The sequence below is a fragment of the Panthera leo genome, chromosome A1 (genome assembly GCF_018350215.1).
Source record: "Panthera leo isolate Ple1 chromosome A1, P.leo_Ple1_pat1.1, whole genome shotgun sequence".
Taxonomy (NCBI): domain Eukaryota; kingdom Metazoa; phylum Chordata; class Mammalia; order Carnivora; family Felidae; genus Panthera; species Panthera leo.
The window spans coordinates 117,258,374-117,281,448 of NC_056679.1; the positions used below are offsets into that span (position 1 = coordinate 117,258,374).

The following is a 23,075-nucleotide window of genomic DNA, read 5'->3' on the forward strand; positions in this document are numbered from 1 at the left end:
GCCTATCCCAAAAGAGAGTAAACACTAGTGTCTGCCCCAAGTCTAGCGGTGGTTGGATCATTAATTCATTTATACGACAAATATTTATTAACTGCCTGGTATATGCAAGCCATTGTCCTAGGTGCCAAAGATGCACCAGTGAATAAGGCAGCTATGACTCCTGACTTAATGGGTCTCTTTCTAAGATACGGTCTTTTATAAGTCTGATAAATGCTACCAAGGAGAAAAACAAGGATGCTAAGAGAGGTTATAATGGGGGGGGGGGGCGCTACCCTAGCCTGAGGGTCAGGGAGGGCTTCTTTCAGGAAGTGATAAATTTAGTGTGAGATGTGAAAGATGAGTAGAAGTTAGCTAGGTGACGAGGAGATGAAAGAAGAAATTGTGTGGCAGAGGAAATAGTGTGTGTAAAGGTCCTTCCAAAAAGATGAGCAAGTGAAAAAGGCTAAGGAAGCTAAAAATGAGGTACAGGCAGAGTCCTGTAAGCCATATTAAAGACTCTGGATTTTATTCTAAGTACTTTTGTACATAGGAGCTTTTGAAAAGTTTTAAACAGGTGACAAGATATGATTTGAATTTTTAAAATATTTCTCTGGCTGTTGTGTGGCAGACTGATTTATGAGGGTTGTAAATGGAAGTAGGGAAAATAGATGGGAGACCATGGCAGTGTTTCTGATAAAAAATGGTGCTGGATTGGATTAAAGGGAAGGCAGTGGCTATAGAAATAAATGGATGGATTGGAGATATACTTAGGAAATAGATTCAAGAAGAGAATAGTGGAATGGTGGAATGTAAGCTCCATAAGGTAGGGACTGTTTTCTCTTTTATATTCTTTAGTGTCTGGAAAGATCATTGCCTGGCTGGTAAATTTACAGTTAAATATTGTTAATTGAAGAAAAACAGTGATTGAAAGAAAGGGGGGATTAAGAATCATTGCCATATTTGTGAATTAAGGAACTGGATGGACAAAGGTACCATTTAGTGAGTTGTGGAAGACTAGAGAAGGGTAGATCACAGAGAAATTAGGATTTGAGTTGTAAACATGTTGTTTAAGATTCTGTGAAACATCCACGTCCAGATATTAAGAAGGTGGTTGGACATATAGTAACCATTATTTTATTTTGATTCCTTCCATTGTGATAGTCCATTCACATGGATAGATCCTCACCAGGCTGAGCTTGATAAGCTTCCTGGTAGCTCTACGCTGGTATGTTTTTGGGTTCATTACAGTGCTACCCCTGTTCTTTATTTTCCTTCCTGATCTCTTTTTCACTGTTAAAGACATCCAGCACCCAGAGAACCTCTTTGTTTAATTCATGCTCACTCTACTTTTCACATTAGCTCTGCCCAATTCTTTTCTGCCTCTAGAATTGTTTGGATTATAATTTACCAGGATGTTTTAAATTGTTGTTGCTTAATTTTCTTTCACTTGATTGTATATTTTTCATGCATGTGTTTAAGGCTAGTATTTTTTCACCATATATTATTGGGTTACAAACAGTAAAATTTCAAATAAGGAATATTTGGGATAAGAGATGTGTAGCAACAATAATAAAATTGTTGAATTTTAATATTACAAGTACACTTGGAAGATAGACCCACACAAACTTAAACATCCTTTAGAATTCTTAGTAACCATGTTAAAAAGATACTAATTTTTGTTTTGTGACTTTCATCTGGCATGTATTTGCTTCTTCCTCAATGTGTTCACTTTTTCTCCCTAACAAGAATACGAGCTCCTTCATAACAAGGGGTTATTTCTTTTCCATGGTATATATTAAAAATTTTTTAATGTTTATTTAGTTTTGAGAAAGAGAGGCACAGCATGAGCAGGAAAGGGCAGAGAGAGAGGGAGACACAGACTCTGAAGCCGGCTCCAAGCTCTGAGTTGTCAGCAAAGAGGCATTTGAACCCACCAGCCGAGCCAGGAGATCATGACCTGGGCCGAAGTCGACTCTCAACTGACTGAGCCAGCCAGGCACCCCTTCATGGTATATTTTTAAGGCCTGGAACAGTCCTTGACATTATTAAGCTCTAAATGAATATTTCCTGAATAAATTAATGGTAGTTAAGCATTTTAAGTTGCAACTGGCAGTGTTAATGATGGTAGAACTTCTCCCCATAAAGGGATAAATATTTTTCATACTTTGGGGCACCTAGGTGGCTCATTGGGTTAAGCTTCTGACTCTTGATTTTAGCTCAGGGCATGATCTCACAGTTCGTGAGTTCAAGCCCTGCGTTGGGGCTCTGCTGACAGTGTGGAGCCTGCTTGGGATTCCCTTCCTCCCTCTCTCTAACTGTCTCCCTCCCTCTCCCTCCTCTGCCTCCCCCCCTTATGCTCTCACTCTCAAAATAAATAAATAAATTTAAAATATTTTTTCAGGGCTCCTGGGTGGCTCAGTTGGTTAAGCATCCACCTTCAGCTCAGGTCATGATCTCACAGTTTGTGAGTTTGAGCCCCGTGTCTGGCTCTATGCTGACAGCTTAGAGCCTGGAGCCTGCTTCAGATTCTGTGTCTCCCTCTCTCTCTGCCCCTCCCCCGTTCGCACTTGGTCTCCCTATCAAAAATAAACATTTTTAAAAATTTAAATTTTTTTTCCCTATTTTGATAGAGTGGTAAATTATATGGTTGTATACATTTGCCCAAACTCATTGAACTCAAGATCCTTGGTTTTTCACTGTATATAAACAATACTCCAATTTAAAAAGATATAAAAGGGGTACCTGGCTGGCTCAGATGGTAGAGGATGCGACTCTTGACCTCAGTGTTTAAGTTTGATCCCTACATTGAGTATAGAGATTATTTAAAAAATAAAATCTTGGGGCACCTGGGAGACTCAGTCACTTAAGTGTCTGACTGTTGGTTTCAGCTCAGGTCATGATCTCACGTGAGAACTCTTCGTGAGTTCGAGCCCCGCATCAGACTCTGCACTGACAGCACAGAGCCTGCTTGGGAATCTCTGTCTCACTCTCTCTCTGCCTCTTCCCTGCCTGCTGTCTCCCCCTCTCTCAAAAATAAATAAACATTTAAAAAATTTTTTTAATTAAATTTTTTAAAAAAATTAGAGAGATAAAAAAATAAAACATCAGATTCTGCCCACCCACAATTATCTCCAGACTCACCTCTAAGAGGCCAGTAGTGTTAATATCTGATTATGTATACTTCCAAGCATTTTTTTGGTATATGTAAATGTGTGTGCTTTTTTGCACAACAGGGATCATTTTATAGTAAGTATACTGTTCTGCATCTTGCTTTTTCCCAACTAATAATATTTCAGTGGCAGCTTTTCATTTGAGTCCTTATAGTTCTGCCATCTACCTCAATCTTAGTAATTTTATCTTATTTTGTGATGAGAAACACAGTTACATCGTTCAAAAATGAAATGGTTGCATATTAGGTATATATTGTCTTATTCCCATTCCTGTCCTACTCTTCTGCCCCTGTTTCCTCCTGCCCACATACATTTTATTAGTTTCTTAGGTCTCTTTTAAGCATTTCTTTATACAGATAGGGGCAAATCTGGATATATATTTTCCCCACTTTTCTTACAAAACAGATAACACACTGTTCTTTTTCTTGATTTCGTTACTCTACAATGTATCCTTTAAAAGTCTTTCCATATTAATACATAAGGAAAGTTTTTCTTTTAAACAGATGCTTGGTATTCCACTGTGCTATTTATCAGTCTCCTGATAGATAAATTCATTCTTGGGATGTTTTCAGTCTCTGAATATTACAAATAACTGCAGTGAATAGTCTTGTACTGACATTATTTTGTGCATGTGCAGTATATATGTGGGATGAATTCCCAGAAGTGGAATTGCTGGGTCAAAGAGTAAATAGGTTTGTAATTTTGATAGATGCCTTCACAGCAAGTTTTCTTTTTAACTATTTTGAAATAATTTCAAATTTACAAAAGGGTTTCAAGAATTGCACAAAGAACTATATACCCTTTATCCAGACTTAGCTATTGTTAATTTATATTTTGCTACATTTCCTTTATTCTTTTTTTTCATTCTCTTTATCATTCTCATATGTGTGTGTGTTTATACACATACATACATATGGTTTAAATAATACCAGTCTTATATAAACAGTTCAAATTTCAGTTACCATGGCATTTTCTCTGAGTAATTGCTTAAAGCAATAATGTCACTGTTAGCCCTTTAGTCCACAGACTGCTTTGCATATGACAGATATGCACCATGATATGTAACCAATCACCTAGCAGCTTTCAGTCTGTCAGAGATTGGTTACTGTTATTTAGTTTATGCACAGACAGCAAAGCATGTAGTTATGTTGCCTTCTTGTCTCCCAGAGATAAACCCACATGACATTTTACAAAAATGTGTAGAGGGAGTTGACCACCTAAATTAAAGTGCAGCAAATAAACGAAAGTGATAATGCAGTCAGTGAAATTCAAATTGAATAAAAATGGAATTATAGGGGCTTCTGGCTGGCTTGGTCATTAAAACATGTGACTCTTGATTTTGGGGTTGTAAGTTCAAGGCCTATGTTGGGTGTACAGATTACTTAAGATCTTTAAGGAGCACCTGGGTGGCTCAGTCTGTTGAGCATCCGACGTTTGATTTCTGCATGGGTCAAGATCTCATGGTTTATGGGATAGAGCCCCACATTGGGCCCCTTGCTGACAGCATGGAATTTACTTGTGATTCTCTCTCTCCTCTCTCTCTACTCCTTCCCCATTTGCATGTGCTCTCCCTCTCTTTCTCTCTCTCTCTCTCAAAATAAATAAACTTAAAAAAAATAAAATCTTAGAAAATGGAATTATAGAATAAATAGCTGACACTGGAAATGTCGACACTCCTACCTTCAAGAGTCTCTAGACATATAGCCTAAGGAGCTTTGTGAATGTGAACTTACTGGCATAAGTCAGGAAAGTGGTTGTGACAAAAAGGATGAAAATGTCCAGAAAAAAATGACACCAGCAAAAAAAAAACTTCACATTAGAGGAACTCTTGGAGATATTTCATGACCTTGAAAGCTCCAAGGATACATAAAATACTGAAAGTTGATCCAAACTTACGAAAAAGCTTGACAATTTTCCAAGGCATAGAAAAGATGTTTACTCTGTATTATAAATTATAGGATGAGAAAAAGCCAACCCTGTAATTCTCAGCTGTTCTTAATGTCTCAGATTATAATGTATTAAATAAATATTAGTTTCACTCTTTTTTTACTTCCCTGTAGGAGTTTTTAATGTTTTCAAAAACTTTTTTAAAGGTCACGGAACAATTCTAATTTCCTCTATTGATTGTTAAGATTACTTTGCAGTGTCAGTTTGAGTGGTTATTTTTTACAGTCCTGCACAACTGCAAAGTAAGGAATGCCTATATATACTTTTTCACATTTTGTCTTAAAACAATTTTTTAAGTTTATTTTATTTTGAGACAGCACATGAGCAGGGGAGGGGCAGAGAGAGAGAATCCCCAGCAGGTCCTACACTGTCAACATGGAGACCAATGCTGGGTTTAAACCCACAAACCAGTGAGATCATAACCTGAGCTGATGCCAAGAGTCAGACGCTTAACCAACTGAGCTACCCAGGTGCCCCTAAAACAATTTTTAATCAGTTTTACTGTGGCGTAATTTGTATTTACTGTGGTGTAATTTATATATAAAATGTACCTTTAAAAATTATACAGCTCGGGGCGCCTGGGTGGCGCAGTCGGTTAAGCGTCCGACTTCAGCCAGGTCACGATCTCGCGGTCCATGAGTTCGAGCCCCGCGTCAGGCTCTGGGCTGATGGCTCGGAGCCTGGAGCCTGTTTCCGATTCTGTGTCTCCCTCTCTCTCTGCCCCTCCCCCGTTCATGCTCTGTCTCTCTCTGTCCCAAAAATAAATAAAAAACGTTGAAAAAAAAATTAAAAAAAAAAATAAAAAAAAAATAAAAATTATACAGCTCATTGAATTTTAACAGATGTTTACACCTGTGTAACCATTTATACAGTCAAATTATACAATACTTCTATAACCTCCAAAAGCTTTCTCATGCCCCTTCACAATCATTTACCCACATCACTGGATCTAGGCAACCACTGATCTGCTTCCTGTCACCATAAATTAGTTTTGTCTCTTCCAGAATTTCTTCTAAACAGAATCCTACAACATGTACTTTTTTGTGTCTGCTTTTTTTCTACATGTTTTTGAAATTCCTTCACACTGTTGTGTGTTCATTAGCTTGTTTTTTTAATTGCTGATTGATAATGCATTGTATAGATACATCACAATTTGTTTATACAGTCACCTGTTAATGGACATTTGAGTTCCCAGTTTGGTGTTATTCTTTAAAAAAAAAATTATGTTAATTTATCTTTGAGAGAGAGATAGAGCATGAGCATAGGAGGGGCAAGACAGAGAGAGACAAAGAATATGAAGTAAGCTCCAGGCTCTGAGCCATCAGCATAGAGCCCAGTGCGAAGCTCAAACGCGCATACCGTAAGACCATGACAGGAGCCGAAGTCCGATGGTTAACTGATTGAGCCAGCCAGGCACCCCTGATGTTATTCTTAATTAAGATGATGTGAACATTTATGTAAAAATTTTTGTGGGCATATTTTTAGTTTCTCAGGTAAATGCCTAAAAGTACAATTGCTGGATGATACAACATGGGAAATCTATATTTAGCTTTATAAGAAGCTACAAAACTATTTTTCAAAGAGGTCGTACTTTACATTCTCATCGGCATTGTATGACAGCTCTACTTACTCCATGTTCTCACCAATGCTTCCTGTTAAACCTTTTAATTTTAGCCATTCTAGTGGGTATGCTTTACTATCTCATTATGTATTTTTTTTTAACTAAAAGTTTTTTTTTTTTTTTTTAAATTTTCAGAGGGTAGTGGGGTAGAGAAAGAGAGAGAGAAAGAGAGATAGAGAATCTCAGGCAGGCTCCATGCTTAGTGTAGAGCCTGACATGGGGCTTGATTTTACAACCCTGGGATCATGACTGAACCAATATTAAGAGTCAGACACTTAACTGATTGAGCCACCCCGGCACCCCTGTATATGTTCATTTTATTATTTTTGTAATTTTTTTAATGTTTATTTTGAGAGAAAGAGCGAGAGAGTGCGATCAGGGGAGGGGCAGAGAGAGAGAGAGAGAGAGAGAGAGAGGAAGAGAATCTCAAGCAGGCTCTGCACCATCAGTGCAGAGCCCAGCATGGGCCTTGAACTCACGAACTGTGAGATCATGACCTGAGCCAAAATCAAGAGTCAGACGCTTAACTGACTGAGCCACCCAGGCGCCACTATATGTTTATTTTAGAATAAACTTGTCAGTAGTACAAAAAACATCTAGTTCATATTTTGAGGAATTGTGTTAAACCTAGAGATCAAAGTGGAGGTAGGGAGGAGTTGATATCTTTAGTATGTTGAGTCTTCTGAACCATGAATATTAGGTTGGTCTCCCCGTTAGGTTAAATATTCTTTTATTTCTTTCATCAGCATTTTTAAAGTTTCATTCTGTAAGTTCTATGCATATTTTGTTAGTTATACCTAAGAATTTCATTTTTTGAATAATTGGAAATTGTATTGAGTTTTTTTTAATTTTATTTTTTATTTTTTAAAAATTTACATCCAAATTAGTTAGCATATAGTGCAACAATGATTTCAGGAGTAGGTTCCTTAGTGCCCCTTGCCCATTTAGCCCATCCCCACTCCCACAACCCCTCCAGTAACCCTCAGTTCTCCATATTTATGAGTCTCTTCTGTTTTGTCCCCCTCCCTGTTTTTATATTATTTTTGTTTCCCTTCCCTTAGGTTCATCTGTTTTGTCTCTTAAAGTCCTCATATGAATGAAGTCATATGATTTATGTCTTTCTCTGACTAATTTCACTTAGCATAATACCCTCCAGTTCCATTCATGTAGTTGCAAATGGCAAGATTTCATTCTCTTTGATTGCCGAGCAATAGTCCTTTGTATATATATGTACCACGTTTTCTTTATCCATTCATCTATCGATGGACATTTGGGCTCTTTCCATACTTCGGCTATTGTTGATAGTGCTGTTATAAACATGGGGGTGTATGTGTCCCTTTGAAACAGAACAGCTGTATCCCATGGATAAATGCCTAATAGTGCAATTGCTGGGTTGTAGGGTAGTTCTATTTTTAGTTTTTTGAGGAACCTCCATACTGTTTTCCAGAGTGGCTGCACCAGCTTGCATTCCCATGTATTGAATTTTTAATTTCAATTTCTACACGTTCAATCATAGTATTTAGAAGTAGATTTTGATATGTTGACCTTGTATCCTATGACCTTACTGAAGTCACTTAGTAGTTCTGGGAGTTTTTTAATAATAGATTCTTTGGGATTTTCTTTGTATACAATGTGTCATCTGCAATAGGGATATTATTATTTCTTCCTTTTAATCTGTATGTCTTTTCTTTGTATTTTCTTGCCTTACTGCAACTGGATGGAACTTCTAGTATTATATTGACTAAGAATAGTGAGGGGCGCCTGGGTGGCTCAGTTGGTTAAGTGTCAGACTTCGGCTCAGGTCATGATCTCACAGTTTGTGGGTTTGAGCCCTGCATTGGGCTCTGTGCTGAATGCTTGCTCAGAGCCTGGAGCCTGCTTCAGATTCTGTGTCTCCTCTCTCTGCCCCTCCTCTGCTTGTGCTCTGTCTCTCAGAAATAAATAAATGTAAAAAAAAAATTAATAATAGTGAGAGTAGGCATCTTTGCTTTGTTCTTGATATAAGGGGGGGAATTTAATCTTTCACTCTTAAGTATCATGTTTACTGTAGGTTTGTGTGGATTCTTTCTATTAAGCTGAGGAAGATCTCTGTTCCTAGTTTTCTGAGTTTTTAAAAAAATAATGAATAGATGTTGAATTTTTTTCATCCTTTTTCTGTACCATTGTATATGATTGCATAATTTTTCTTCTTTAGCTTGTTGATAGGGTGAATAATATTAATTATTTTTCAAATAGTGAATAGTCTTGCATCCCTGGAATAAGCTCCACTTGGTTATGGTATATACTTCTTTTTACATGTTGCTGAATTCCATTTAGTAATATTTTCTTCAGGATTTTGTATTTATATTTATGTGGGATATTGATTTGTAGTTTTTTTGTGTGCTGCCTTTGTCTAGCTTTGACAGCAGCAAAATTGGCTTCATAAAATGAATTAGAAAGGGTCTTCTCCTCTTCTATTTTCTGAAATAGATTGTGTAGAATTGGTGTTAGCTTTTCTTTAAAAATTTGAAAGAATTCTCCAGTGAAACCATCTGGACCTGGAGATTTCTTTTGGGGAATTTTTAAACTGTGTATTCAATTTGTCTGCTAGCTATAGGACTATTTAGATTATCCATTTCATATTGGGTGAGTATTCTAGTGACTTTTGTTTTTAGCATTTTGTTTGTAGCAATTGGTCCATTTTATTTAAATTGTTGAGTTTAGGAGTGTCTGAGTGGCTCAGTCAGTTAAGCATCTGACTCTTGATTTTGGTTCAGATTGTGATCCCAGGGTTGTGGGATCGAGCCCTATGTCAGGCTGCATGAGCATGAATCCTGCCAGGGATACTCTCTCTCTCTCTGCCTCTTTCATAAATAAATAAATAGATAAATGAAAAATAAGTTGTTGCATTTACATGCATACAGTTCATAATATTGCCTTATATTCCTTTTACATGCATACAGTTGTTCATAATATTCCCTTATATTCCTTTTAATGTCTGTGGGGTCTGTAGTGATACTCTGTTTCACTGTAGATATAGGATTGTCCATATTGTTAGAGTTTGTCAGTTTATTGATTTACTAATTTTATTAGTTTTCAAAGCACTAGCTTTTAGTGACACTGATTTTTTTCTATTTTTCTTTTTAGTTTTACTGATTTATATATATCTTTTTAAATAATTAAATTGAGGTATAATTTATGTATAATGAACTTAACCCATTTTCAGGTAGAGTTAGACAAGTTTTAATAAATTTATTCAGTTGTGCAACCATCCCCACTATCCAGTTTTAAAACATTTTCTTCATCCCAAAGATTTCCTTGGTGTCTGTTTACAGTCAGTTTCCATCCGCAGCCCCAGGCAACCATTGGCCAGTTTTCAGTCTCTATAGTTTTTTTCTTTTGTAGAAATTTCACATAAATATAGACAATATGTAGTTTTTATGTTGGCTTCTTTCACTTGGCACAGTGTTGCTGACATTCATCCATGTAGCATGTATCAGCCCTTAATTGCTTTTACTGTTGAATAGTATTTTGTTGCATGGCTACACCATATTTTGTTTATATAGGTGTCCATTGATAGACATTTGATTTTCTTCCAGTTTTTGACTATTATGAAAAACGATGAACATTTGCTGCAAGTATTTGTATGAATATATCTTTTAATTTCTCCTAGGTGTATATCTAGGAGTTCAATTTCATTGATATATGGCCTTGTATTTATTAAAATTTCTTTGCTTCTGCTTGCTTTTGCAAAGCAAAAATTTTGCAAAAATTTTTTATTTTGCTCCTTTTTTCTAGTTTCTTGAGGTAGGAACATAGTTTATTGATTTGAAAACTTTTATCTTTAGTGCTATACATTTCCCTGTCAGAACTGCTTTAGTTGTATCCCACAAATTTTGATAAGCGTATTTTCATTTTTGTTCAGTTCAGTATATTGTTAAATTTCCTTCATGACTTGTTGACCCATGGATTACTTAGAACTGTGTTGTTTTATTTCCAAGTGTTTGGAGATTTTCCTGCTTTCTGTTACTGATTTTCAGTTTAATTCCAGTTTAATTCCATACATATTCTCACGGGATCTCAAAAGGACATAAGGTAGGATCACAGTTTCTTGGAATTCTTTGTAAGTCTGGCTTGGTTTTGTGGACATAGTTTTCCGGGTTCAGGTTCAGCATCTTTACCTTCATTTTGGCTGCTAGGTGTCCTAGATTCCCCGAGCCTTTCCTACAAGTTTGGGTTACCCCTGCCTTCTAAATAATCAATTTTTTAAAGTTTATTTATTTATTTTGAGAGAGAGAAACATGTGGAAAGGGCAGAGAGAGAGGCAGAGAGAGAGAATCCCAAGCAGACTTTGCAGTGTCAACACAGAGCCCAGTGTGGGGCTTGAACTCATGAACTGTGAGGTCATGACCTGAGCCAAAATCAAGAGTTGGACGTTTAACTGACTGAGCCACCCAGGAGCCCCTATAATCAATTATTTTTTAAAGAAACGAGAAAGTGAGAAGAAAAGTTTTTCATATGTAATGTACATTTTTATCTTTGTGTCACTTATTTTTTTTACGTAGTCCAAATTTCCATCAGGTGTCAGTTTCCTTCCGACTGAAGAACTTTTTTTAATGTTTCTTGTAACTTTCAGAATAAATCTTCTGGTTACATATTTTCTTGTTTGTTGTTTGTCTGAAAAAGATCTTTCTTTCACCTTCATTTTTGAAAGATACTTTTGCTGGATATAGAATTCTAGACTGACAGTTTTCTTTGTTTTAGTTTCTAATAAGAAGTCTACATTTTTGTTGCTTTGTTTTTACTGTTTTTTTCCCCCACTGGCTGCTTCTAAATTTTTCTTTTTATTTATGATTTTCAGAAATTTGATAATGATGACCTTAGTGTATTTTTCTTGGTGTTTTATCCTTCTTGGGACTCATTGAGCTTCTTGAGTCTGTCAATGTATAGTTTTCTTTAAATTTAGAAAGTTTTGGGCTGTATTCAAATATTATTACACACACATACACAATTATGAAACTTCAATTTTACTTGTGTTAGACCAATTGACATTTTCCCACAGGTTGCTGAAGCTGTGTTTCTATTTTTTCAGTATTTTCAGTTTGTTTTGCCATGTTTCCAAGTTCATTGATCTTCTTTATGTCTAGGCTGCTGTTAATCCCATCTAGTAAAGTTTTCATTTCATATACAGTATTTTTCACTTCCAGAAATTTCATTTCATTTTTTCATTTCTCTCCATTTTTCTCAGTAGCTTCATGTTTTCCTTTAAATCCTTGAGACCATTTACAGTAGCTTTTTAAATTCATTGTCTGCTAATTTAATTACTTTTGTCATTTCTAGTGATGATTTTCTTCCTGGTTTTAAGTCACAATTTGCTGATTGTTTGCATACCTAGTAATGTTTTTATTGGATGGCAGACTTTGTAAATGTTACATTGTTGAGTGTTTGTGTTTTGTTGTTTTTCTTTAAAAAGTATTGAAATGTGGTGTGCCTGGGTGACTCAGTTGGTTAAGCATCCAACTCTTGGTTTTAGCTCAAATCATGATCTTATGGTTCATGCGGTCAAGCCCTGAGTTGGAATCCACGATGACAGCATGGAGCCTGCTTGGGATACTCTCTCTTCCTCTTTCTCTATCCCTCCCCTGCTTGTGCACTTATGTGCACTCTCTTCTCTCTCAAAATAAATAAAGAAACAAACTTAAAAAAATAAAATGCTACTTGAAAAAAGTATTGAAATTTGTTTTTTGGAAGGCAGTTAAGTTATTTGCAGATCTGGTTGATCTTTCCAAGGCTTGTTTTAAAATTTTGTTAGAAAAGATTTATAGAAACCTTTGCATTGGGCTAATTAGCCCTACTACTAAGTCGCGATCTTTTTTGGAGGGTTGTCAAGATTTTTATATTCTGGATGAATGGAATCCAAATATTTCCCATCTCTATGTGAGCTCCAGAAAAATTTCAGCTAATAGGTCTCTTGTTCTTTGCTCAGCTTCAGGATAATTGTCATTCTGTACACGCTCAGATTATAGTTCATCCAAAGACTCACCGGATCCTTATCCGGACTTCTGGAGTTCTTTACATAGCTCCGTTCTCTGTTCCACAGTTTTTAGCTTCCTCAGTCTTCCTAAATGCTAATTTTTATTCCTCAACTCAGCAAGATAACTATATTATTCTTGGATTTCCCCTTTTTTGCCCCATGGTCTGAAAATTGCCTCCAGGAAAAACATGAGAGATCCTAGGACTCAACTTATTTGTTTCCTTTCTCTTAGTCTTCCACTCCTTTTAAGCCAATGTCTGAAAGCATTTTTCCACATATTTTCATCAGTGTTTAAGTTGTTTATAATGATATGGCTAGTTTCACATGATCAGAAACAAAAATTTTCACTTTGGTTTTTGTACTAACATGGTATATCCTGTAAATCATTCTATATGAATGTATAGAGGTCATTTTTTATAGTTTTCTAAAACTCCATTATATGTGTACATATCATAGTATGTTCAACCAATCTCTAGTATGCAATTTAGGTAGTTTCTAATCTTTTTGCATTTACAAATTATTTAAAAATAATGCTGTAATGAATAATCTGGTGCATATGTATTTTAAGAATTTTTGAAGTGTATATTCAGGGTAAGTTCCTAAAAGTGTGATTACTGGGCCATAGGGTAAATGCATATGTAGGTTTGTTAGATATAACTGTTTTCCTCCATATAGGTTGTACTCTTTTGCTTTCCTACCAGTAGATGAGAATGCTTATTTTCCCACAACCTCCACAACAGAATATGTCATCAAGATTTTTAATTTTTGCCAATCTGATCATTTAAAAAATCTCAGAGTAGTTTTGATTAGAGTTTCTTTCATTCTGATTGAATTTAAGGATCTTTTCACATTTTTACAAAAGTTTTATTTATTTTTGAGAGAGGGAGAGGGAGTGGGTTTTGAGAGGGAGGGGCAGAGAGAGAGGGAGACAGAGAATCCCAAGCAGACTTCACACTGTCAGCACAGAGCCTGACGCAGGGCTCAAACTCATGAACTGTGAGATCATGACCTGACTTGAAACCAAGAGTCGGATGCCCAACCCACTGAGCCACCCACATGCCCCTTTTTACATGTTTAAGAGCCTGTTTATCTCTTTTAAAAATTGTTCGTGTCTTATGTTCATTTTTCTGTATGGTTTTTTAGTGTCTTGTCCTAAAATTTTAAAGTTATTTATATATTTAGAGATATTAATCTTTTGCCCAAGATATAAGTTACAAATATTTTTTCCCAGTATGTAATTTGCCTTTCAGTTTTGTCTAGGGTATTTTTTGCATTGCAGTCTTTTTTCCTTTTTATTTTTATGTAATGAAAGTAATTAGTCTTTTCTTATATTGCATTTAGGTTTTGAGTCATAGTTAGAAACCCTTGCCCCACACTGAGGTTATAGAAAATTCATCCATTTTCTTCTAATACTCGTATGATTTTTTGGTTTTTACATTTAGATTCCTGATCTGTATGGGTTTTATTCTTGTGTGTGCTGAGTAATGGATCTAATTTTTATTTTTTTTTCAAACGGCTGTCCAGTTGTCTCAGTACTGTTTATTAAACACCTTCATCTTTGGGGCGCCTGGGTGGCTTAATCCATTGGGCATCTGACTTCAGCTCGTGTCATGATCTCACCGTTCGTGAGTTTGAGCCTCGCATTGGGCTCTGTGCTGACAGCTCGGAGACTGGAACCTGCTTTGGATTCTGTGTCTCCTACTCTGTCCCTTCTCTGCTCACATTCTCTCTCTCTTTCAAAAATAAGTGTTTTAAAAAAAACCTTCATCTTTGTCTCAGTATTTTGAGATAGTATCTTTATTGTATACTAAACTTCTGTATTGATAAAAGGCTTAAAGATCAGAAAGCCACACTTCTTTCGCACTCAAAGTTAATATATTTTGAAGCAAATTACTTCATTTAGAAAAAAAACAGCTCAATCACACAAGGCTACCCATTTGGTGAGAACTGATAATAATTTAGGTAAAAATGTAATAGTGTGCTGGGGAAAAATTGAACAGATTCTCTCTAAGGAGAATTTAGGCGTCTTGGAAGATTTTCAAGTGGGCTATTGATAATTTTTGCGGGTAGTTTCCTGGCACATTTGAGTTTATGATCTATTAAACAATAAGAGTACTAATGCAATCAAGACTAGAAGAGAATAGCACTCAAATGGGAAAAGAGGTAAATCTTTTTTTCTTAAACTTTTGATCTCAAAAATCACTGATTATCATTGTAGTTTTAAAATACTTTGGCAAGATAATTTCTTCTTGTCTGAGGGGAGATAGAATGGAGGTTTTATAAAACTTAAGATTTATAGATCTTTTTCAAATCAAAGTATGCAGAATATTTTTTCACATAAACTTGAGATAAATATTAAGGCTAAACTCTTCAGCTTATTCACCAAATCCTTGAATCACCCACCTGTCTAAATTATGATACATGTTTGATTAACCTATCGGTTATCTGTTTTTATACCAGTTCTCTTCACATGCTCCCTTAATTTGACTTTTGACCTTTGACCTCAGAATGTTCTTCAAATAGTCAAATTACATTAAATTGAAAGATTACTAGATGATATTTAGAATTTTAAGGGGGTAATACATTTTTTAGCAGTTTCATGAGCAAGATTTTCTGATATTACTGATCCTCTGAGAATGAATAATATTAGGTAGTTACCCAGTATTTAAAAATGATATTAGGACATATTTATGGAGACCTTCCTCTGTGCCAGGCAAGGGCAGTTTCATGAGTGTGTAATCTGTGCGATCACATGGGTCCCCTTTTTAGGAGGGCCCTGCATTTGGGCTAATTCTCTACTCTTACCATCTTGCCATTCTTAAGTTTTAAATAAGGAAGCTCCCATTTTCATTTTTCATTGGCCTTAAAAATTAAGTAGCCAATCATAATGATATTTAAGGTATTTGACTCAGGTAGTGGCAGTAGAAAGGGAAAGTAATTTAATAGATTCAGAATACATTTTGGAGGTAGTAAACATTGGCATGTACTGGTAATTAATGTGGGAATGTAGAAAAAGATGTTAAGAATGACTTGGGAATTTTTTTTTTAAAGATCTTATTTTCAAGTAATCTCTGCACCCAACATGGGCTGAAGCTCACACCTCCGAGATCAAGAATTGCATGCTCTACACACCCAGGTGCCCTGACTTGGGAATTTTTGAGTCAGTGGTTGCCTGAGGCTGGGAGTAGGAGCAAGAATTGATAGCAGACAGGATTAGGGCCTTTGGGAGTGATGGGAATATACTAAAACTGGATTGTGATGTTGGTTGCATAACTATAAATTACTGAAAATCATTGTCTAGATGATCTAGATGTCTAGATGAACGCTATGGTAAATATAAAGCTGTTAAAATATTAACAGATTGAGATGCCTGTGGTAATGTCAAGGAGTGCTGTTATTATTCCCATTTTACAGATAAACAAACTGAAAGAGAAGTGAAAAATAAGAGCTTCATGGTTATATAGTTACTAAGTGTAATATCCAGTATTGGAACTCAAGTCTTTTTGACACTAAGGCTTCACTCTTGACAACTATAACATAATCACTTTCTATTTTAAAATTATTTTTGTTGTATCTCACTGATCAGAGGCTCTCTTGAAATTATAGGACAGAAAGGAAAGAGGAAAGAGACTGGAAAATTGTGTTGACCCTTTAACACTGGTGCTTTCATTTCCCCCTTAATATAGGTGGCACAGCAAGGCATCCTGTGTTTTTTTTTTTTTTTTCTTCTTGCGTGAGTTGTATTACCACACCTTATTTGGCTCTTTAGCAAGTTATTCAAGTCATTAGGTTACCAAATAGTTTCATTAGACCCATTGGTAGCTTGAAAGAGTGACTGTATCTTCCAAAAATGCTTACTTCTAGGGAAAGTGGATGCATATAATTGACCATATATAATCCTTGGTGCATTTCATGATTAGTAGGCCATTGGCATGAAGATTGCTATATATATTTTTTAATGTTTATTTTTGAGACAGAGAGAGACAGAGCATGAATGGGGGAGGGTCAGAGAGAGAGGGAGACACAGAATCTGAAGCAGGCTCCAGGCTCTGAGCTGTCAGCACAGAGCCCGACACGGGGCTTGAACTCATGGACCATGAGATCATGACCTGAGCTGGAGTCGGACGCTTAACCGACTGAGCTACCCAGGTGCCCCGAAGATTGCTATATTAATAAGCATTAAATGTAGAGAGATTTGGTCAAAAGGTACAAACTTTCACTTAAAGATGAATATGTTCTAGGACTCTAGTATACAGAAAGGTGACTCTAGTTAACAGTACTGTAGTATATTCTTGAAATTTGCTGACAGAGGATATCTTAATCATTCTCACCACATATGTGGACACACACATGTACAACGGTAACAAACTGGGGTAATGGATATGTTAACTATATTGTGCTAATTATTTCACAATATAGTAAATTATCATGTTTACACCTTAAACTTATGCAATTATATTCATCAATTATACTTTAATAAAGCGGGGGGGGGGGCGGAGGGGGAAGCATTTAAATGCCTACTGTGCTAGGTGCCAGGGATATAAATGATCATCAAAACAGGCATAGTCTCTGACCTCCTACAGCTTCTTCTGTAGTGGAAGAAGCAGACATTATACTTAAACAAAACATAATTCTAAAATATTAAATTGTGCTAGACTCAACAAAGGAAATATAAGGTGCTCTTAGAGCACATAACAAAGAATCCTGGTTTTAACTGGGGTCTAATGGAAGACCTCTATCGTGAAATAACATTTAAAGTGAGTCCTGAAAGAGTCGTAGAAACTAGCGAAGCAAAGGGAGGGAAGGGTAAGCAGCTTTCCTAAGAGAGGAATAGTCTTTCTAAAAGCCTTGGGGCACAAAAAAGCTTGGCTGATGACTATATTATATAATGGAGTATTTAGAGAAGGAGAAGGCATGAGAATTTGGATACTGTGCAAAGGATTTGGAATTTTATTTCAAGAGTAGTGAGATGCTACTGAGGAGTTTTCAGCTGGATAATTGTATCATCTAATTAAAATTGTAAGAAGATCTTTTGGCCACTGTGGAGCATGGATCCAAGAGGATTCTGCTGGCTTCTGAAGAAATCTTAGGAATTAACTATGGGCCTTATTATAAATGGGAAAACCATTTCAACTTTTAAAAACCAGTTTTCAAAAGCCATGTTGTAATTAAGTGATTGTGAATGAGAAAAATGATTGGTAAATCAGTCTATCTCTGAAGAAACTGCAAATCAGTGTTTCTCAAACCCTAAGGCACATTCAAATCACACAGGTATTTTGTTAAATTATAATTTAGTCAAGCTAGAGAATTTCTGCGTTTCCGCATTTCTAACAAGCTCCTAGGTGATGCCTATGCCATTGGTTCTTGGCTTATACTTGAGTAGCAAGTGACTAGGCCATATTCTGTCTTCTAAATATATTCTATGGAATATATTCTGTCTTTGAATGCCTGTCAACCTTATTAGTGGTCTGGTCTGTTGTCAAACTATTTAAAACTAAGGGTTTTTTTTTTATTTTTTTTTAATGTTTATTTATTTTTGAGAAAGAGAGAGACAGAGCATGAACAGGGGAGGGTCAGAGAGAGGGAGACACAGAATCCGAAACAGGCTCCAGGCTCTGAGCTGTCAGCACAGAGCCCGACGTGGGGCTCGAACTCACGGACCGTGAGACCATGACCTGAGCTGAAGTCGGATGCTTATTGGATGCTTAACCGACCAAGCCACCCAGGCGCCCCTAAAACTAAGGGTTTTAAGAGAGAAAGTTTTGAGGACACGGAGAATCAGGTCAAATATGGTTTTTATCTCTTCAGTAAATACCCTCTATACTGTATACTTCTTATCTACCTATCTAATATGTCTGCCTATCCCTTTCAGGGTTCAGTTACACTTCAGAAAGGTCTATATGCACTCAAAGTGATGTCCAAGACAAGTATACAGAAACAGTATGAGGCTCTAAAACTTGGCATCTCGTATTTAATGGGGTAATTTGGATCAGTAATTTGGGCTTACTCTATGCCAGACATTTTACCTGCCATATTCATTTAATAGGATGGGAACTCAGAAACACTTTTAGGGTAGTTTCTTGCCCAAGGATGTGTTAGCTCTGACTTATTTCATACCTGACTCTCTTATTCATTATCCTAATAAGTGCTATTTGGTTTGTTTCATGTCCTAAATGTAGAAAACTCTTCAAGGCTCTTTATTTTTTGGGTTAAAGGCTGTGTATTTCTCTAAAGAGTTTATGGAGCGTTGCTGCTATATCTTAGTCATTTTATAAAGGTCCCAGGTGATAAACAGGCCTAGATTTTTTTCTTTTTGAGGGGGGAATGGGTATTATCCTTCTTTAGCAATGCAACTTCTCTTTGTGGCATATTAATACAAGATCTTGGGAAGTGGATTGACCATGTAAAAGGAAGCATTTGAAATTATGCTTTATGATTGACATTATGTTTGTTAGGAAAGATGGGGTAGGGAGTTGTCACATTGCTCCCTGGTTCTTAAGAAATGAGAACTAAACAACATCCAGTTTTAAAAAAAATCTAAATTTTGAATTACATAAAACTGTTAAACCAGATAGTGGTTCCTATTGATTTTCTTTACTGAGAAACAGAGAATTGTACAGTCTCATTTGGTAAGAGAGAACGCTGAAATTATTAACATTTCCACAGAAATGATAAATGCTCCTTTACATATAGAGTCCAACTGGATAGGCTCTACGCGGCCCTCCAACAAACCATATTTGTGTTTTTCCAGATGGTGTTGTGTCATTCTGGGTTTGTTTGACCCTCTCTTCTTGCGATTACAGGCAGCGGTTTAAAAAAATGTGTAATAGGCCTTGGTTTGGTTTGAAAACCTACAAGACAGCCATCTTCATGGCTCTGCAGTTGGCTTTTCAGGCCAGGGTAGGTTGCCGATGTACAGGTAACTGCCAAGGCGCTTTGGCCCTAAACTCAGGAAAGAAGCAAAAGGAAAGTGAAGTTCCTGGCGGTAGCGTTTGTCCCGCTCAGAGAGCCCGGCGCTAGCGCATTCTTCGTGCAGTTATTGGCTGGGACTCTGCGTGCCGCTGTCGGCCAATGAAGACGCTGGAGATCTGGCCCTGGCCCGTCCCCTCTCGGTGCCCCGGGATGAGGCAGAGACTGAACAGCCGGTGAGCAAATCAACGGCATCGAGAAAGCCATGTCCAACTCCGTGCCTAGCGCTCAAGCGCTAACCCGCTGAAAGTTTCTCAGCGAAAAAGCCGGAAAGATCTGGACTCCGCTAAGAGGAACTGCCTTTGAGTGAGATGGTCCCAGAGGCCTGGAGGAGCGGACTGGTAAGCATCGGGAGAGTAGTGGGAGTTTTGTTTCTGCTTGGTGCCTTGCACAAGGCTTCTGCCGTCGTTCGCTATGAGATTCTGGAGGAAAGAGAGAAAGGTTTTGTGGTGGGCAACGTGGTCACGGACCTTGGTTTGGATCTCAGCAGCCTGTCAGCACGCAGGCTACGGGTGTTGTCTGGAGCTAGCCGAAGATTCTTTGAGGTGAATCGGGAGACTGGAGAGATGTTTGTGAACGACCGCCTGGATCGGGAGGAGCTTTGTGGGACAGTGCCCTCCTGCACTGTAACTCTGGAGCTGGTGGTGGAGACCCCACTAGAGCTGTTAAGGGCGGAAGTGGTGATCCAGGATATCAATGACAACAATCCCACATTCCCTACCCGGGAAATGAAATTGGAGATTAGCGAGGCCGTGGCGCCAGGCACGCGCTTTCCGCTGGAGAGCGCGCATGATCCCGATGTAGGAAGCAACTCTTTACAAACCTATGAGCTGAGCCTAAATGAGTACTTTGCGCTTCGCGTTCAGACGCGAGAGGACGGCACCAAGTACGCGGAGTTGGTGCTGGAGCGCGCCCTTGATTGGGAGCGAGAGCCAAGTCTCCAGGTGGTGCTGACGGCTTTGGATGGAGGAACCCCGGCTCGCTCCGCTACCCTTCCCATTCGCATCACCGTGCTGGACGCGAATGACAATGCACCCGCCTTCAATCAGTCTTTGTACCGTGCGCGAGTCCTGGAGGATGCGCCGCCGGGTACTGTCGTGGTGCGAGTTCATGCAACTGATCTGGATGAAGGCCCCAATGGTGAAATCATTTACTCTTTTGGCAGCCACAACCGCGCCGGTGTGCGAGACCTATTCTCCTTAGACCTTGTAAGTGGGGTGCTGACAATCAGAGGTCGCCTCGACTTTGAAGACACAAAACTCCACGAGATTTACATACAGGCCAAAGACAAAGGTGCCAATCCCGAAGGAGCACATTGCAAAGTTTTGGTAGAGGTTGTGGACGTGAATGACAATGCCCCAGAGATTACAGTCACCTCTGTGTACAGCCCAGTTCCCGAGGATGCCCCTCTTGGAACTGTCATTGCTTTGCTCAGTGTGATTGATCTGGATGCTGGGGAGAATGGATTGGTGTCTTGCGAGGTGCCACCAGGTCTCCCCTTTAGCCTTACTTCTTCCCTCAAGAATTACTTTACTTTGAAAACCAGCGCAGCCCTGGATCGTGAGACTGTCCCAGAATACAACCTCAGCATCACTGCTCGAGATGCTGGAACTCCTTCCCTCTCAGCCCTTACAATCGTGCAGGTACGAGTGTCTGACATCAATGACAACCCTCCACAGTCTTCCCAGTTCTCCTATGATGTTTATGTTGAGGAAAATAACATCCCCGGGGTTCCAATACTAAATCTAAGTGTCTGGGACCCTGATGCCCCGCAGAATGCTCGCCTTTCCTTCTTTCTCTTGGAACAAGAAGCTGAAACTGGGCTAGTGGGCCACTATTTCACGATAAATCGTGACACTGGCATCGTGTCATCTGTAGTGCCCCTGGACTATGAAGATCGGCGAGAATTTGAAATAACAGTTCATGTCAGCGATGGGGGCACTCCAGTCCTGACCACCAACATTAGTGTGAACATATTTGTCACTGATCGCAATGACAATGCCCCCCAGGTCTTATACCCCCGGCCTGGCCGGAGCTCAATGGAGATGCTGCCCAGAGGTACCGCTGCTGGCTATGTGGTCACTCGGGTGGTAGGCTGGGACCCGGATGCTGGGCACAATGCCTGGCTCTCCTACAGCCTCTTGGGAGCTTCCAACCAGAGCCTTTTTGCTGTGGGGCTTCACACGGGTCAAGTCAGCACTTCCCGCCCAGTTCAGGACACAGATGTGCCCAGGCAGACTCTTATGGTCTTGATCAAAGACAATGGGGAGCCATCACTGTCCACCACCGCAACCCTGACTGTGTCAGTAACCGAGGAATCTCCTGAAGCCCGGGCTGAATTCCCCTCTGGCTCTGCCCCTCGGGAGCAGAATAAAAATCTCACCTTTTATCTACTCCTCTCTCTAATCCTGGTTTCTGTGGGGTTTGCAGTCACAGTATTGGGAGTGATCATATTCAAAGTTTACAAGTGGAAACAGTCGAGGGATCTGTACAGAGCACCTGTGAGCTCCCTGTACCGAACACCAGGGTCCTCTCTGCATGCAGACGCTGTGCGGGGAGGTCTGATGCCACCGCACCTTTACCATCAGGTGTACCTCACTACCGATTCACGCCGCAGCGACCCACTGTTGAAGAAACCTGGTGCTGCCAGCCCACTGGCCAGCCGCCAGAACACACTGCGGAGCTGTGATCCAGTGTTCTATAGGCAAGTGTTGGGTGCAGAGAGCTCCCCTCCAGGACAGGTAAGGGTTAGCATCCCAGAATGATATTAATGCTTTTTGATGCCTGGACCATGTTCAGAAAGGGATGGAGCTGTTGTTTTAGTGATGAAGATGTTTTCCTAATGATGCATCTACTTTTTCACCTTGCCCTGTGTAGATCAAACATCATGCATTTGTGAAGGGGATGGCGTGGCTAGAGTGTGGTTTGTGGTCCCACATGGTGTAGAATTAACTAACTCCTGTGTGGCCCCAATTCACACCTTCAGCACTCACTTGGCGTCACAACTAACCAATCTTGCTAAGAGGCCATTAAATTATAACCCAAGATCTCAGCCCTCAGAGCTTAGTTTGGTGTCATTTGCAATGACAGCAAGCTGAGCTGCTAGATACCTCTAACAAGTGGCAGATGCTAGGAATACAACAACCACCTCATTTGTCTGTCTTTGTTTTGATTGCAACATCTGCATTAAAACTAATGGTCCGCTGATAATTTTCCTTTGCCTATGCATGCAGATCCTGTACCTCATTCTCAGGTGATTTTCAATTAAATAAAATTCAGGGTGCCTGGGTGGCTCATTCGGTTAAGCTCCAGCTTTGGCTCAGGTTATGATCTTGAGGTTTGTGGATTAAAGCCCCACATCAGGCTCTGTGCTGAC

The 23,075-nt window shown here is 38.6% G+C and overlaps 2 protein-coding genes across 17 annotated transcripts in view; both read left to right on the plus strand.

The window, feature by feature from the left end:
* Positions 1-23,075, plus strand: part of LOC122219239 (protocadherin gamma-C5) — a 136,924-nt gene that overhangs the window by 83,233 nt on the left and 30,616 nt on the right. Inside the window, exon 1 of one of the 16 annotated variants that reach the window (XM_042937454.1) lies at positions 19,434-22,440. The exons of 14 other annotated variants lie outside the window; for them this stretch is intronic. In XM_042937454.1, the coding sequence (XP_042793388.1) occupies positions 20,011-22,440 (2,430 nt within the window). In that variant the 5' untranslated portion in view covers positions 19,434-20,010. Of the gene's footprint in view, positions 1-19,433; positions 22,441-23,075 lie in introns of those variants that run through there. One more of the 16 variants, XM_042937608.1, reaches the window with a different exon arrangement.
* The window catches only part of LOC122224931 (protocadherin gamma-B2-like), a 62,308-nt gene that overhangs the window by 16,257 nt on the left and 22,976 nt on the right, over positions 1-23,075 (plus strand). The window lies entirely within an intron of this gene.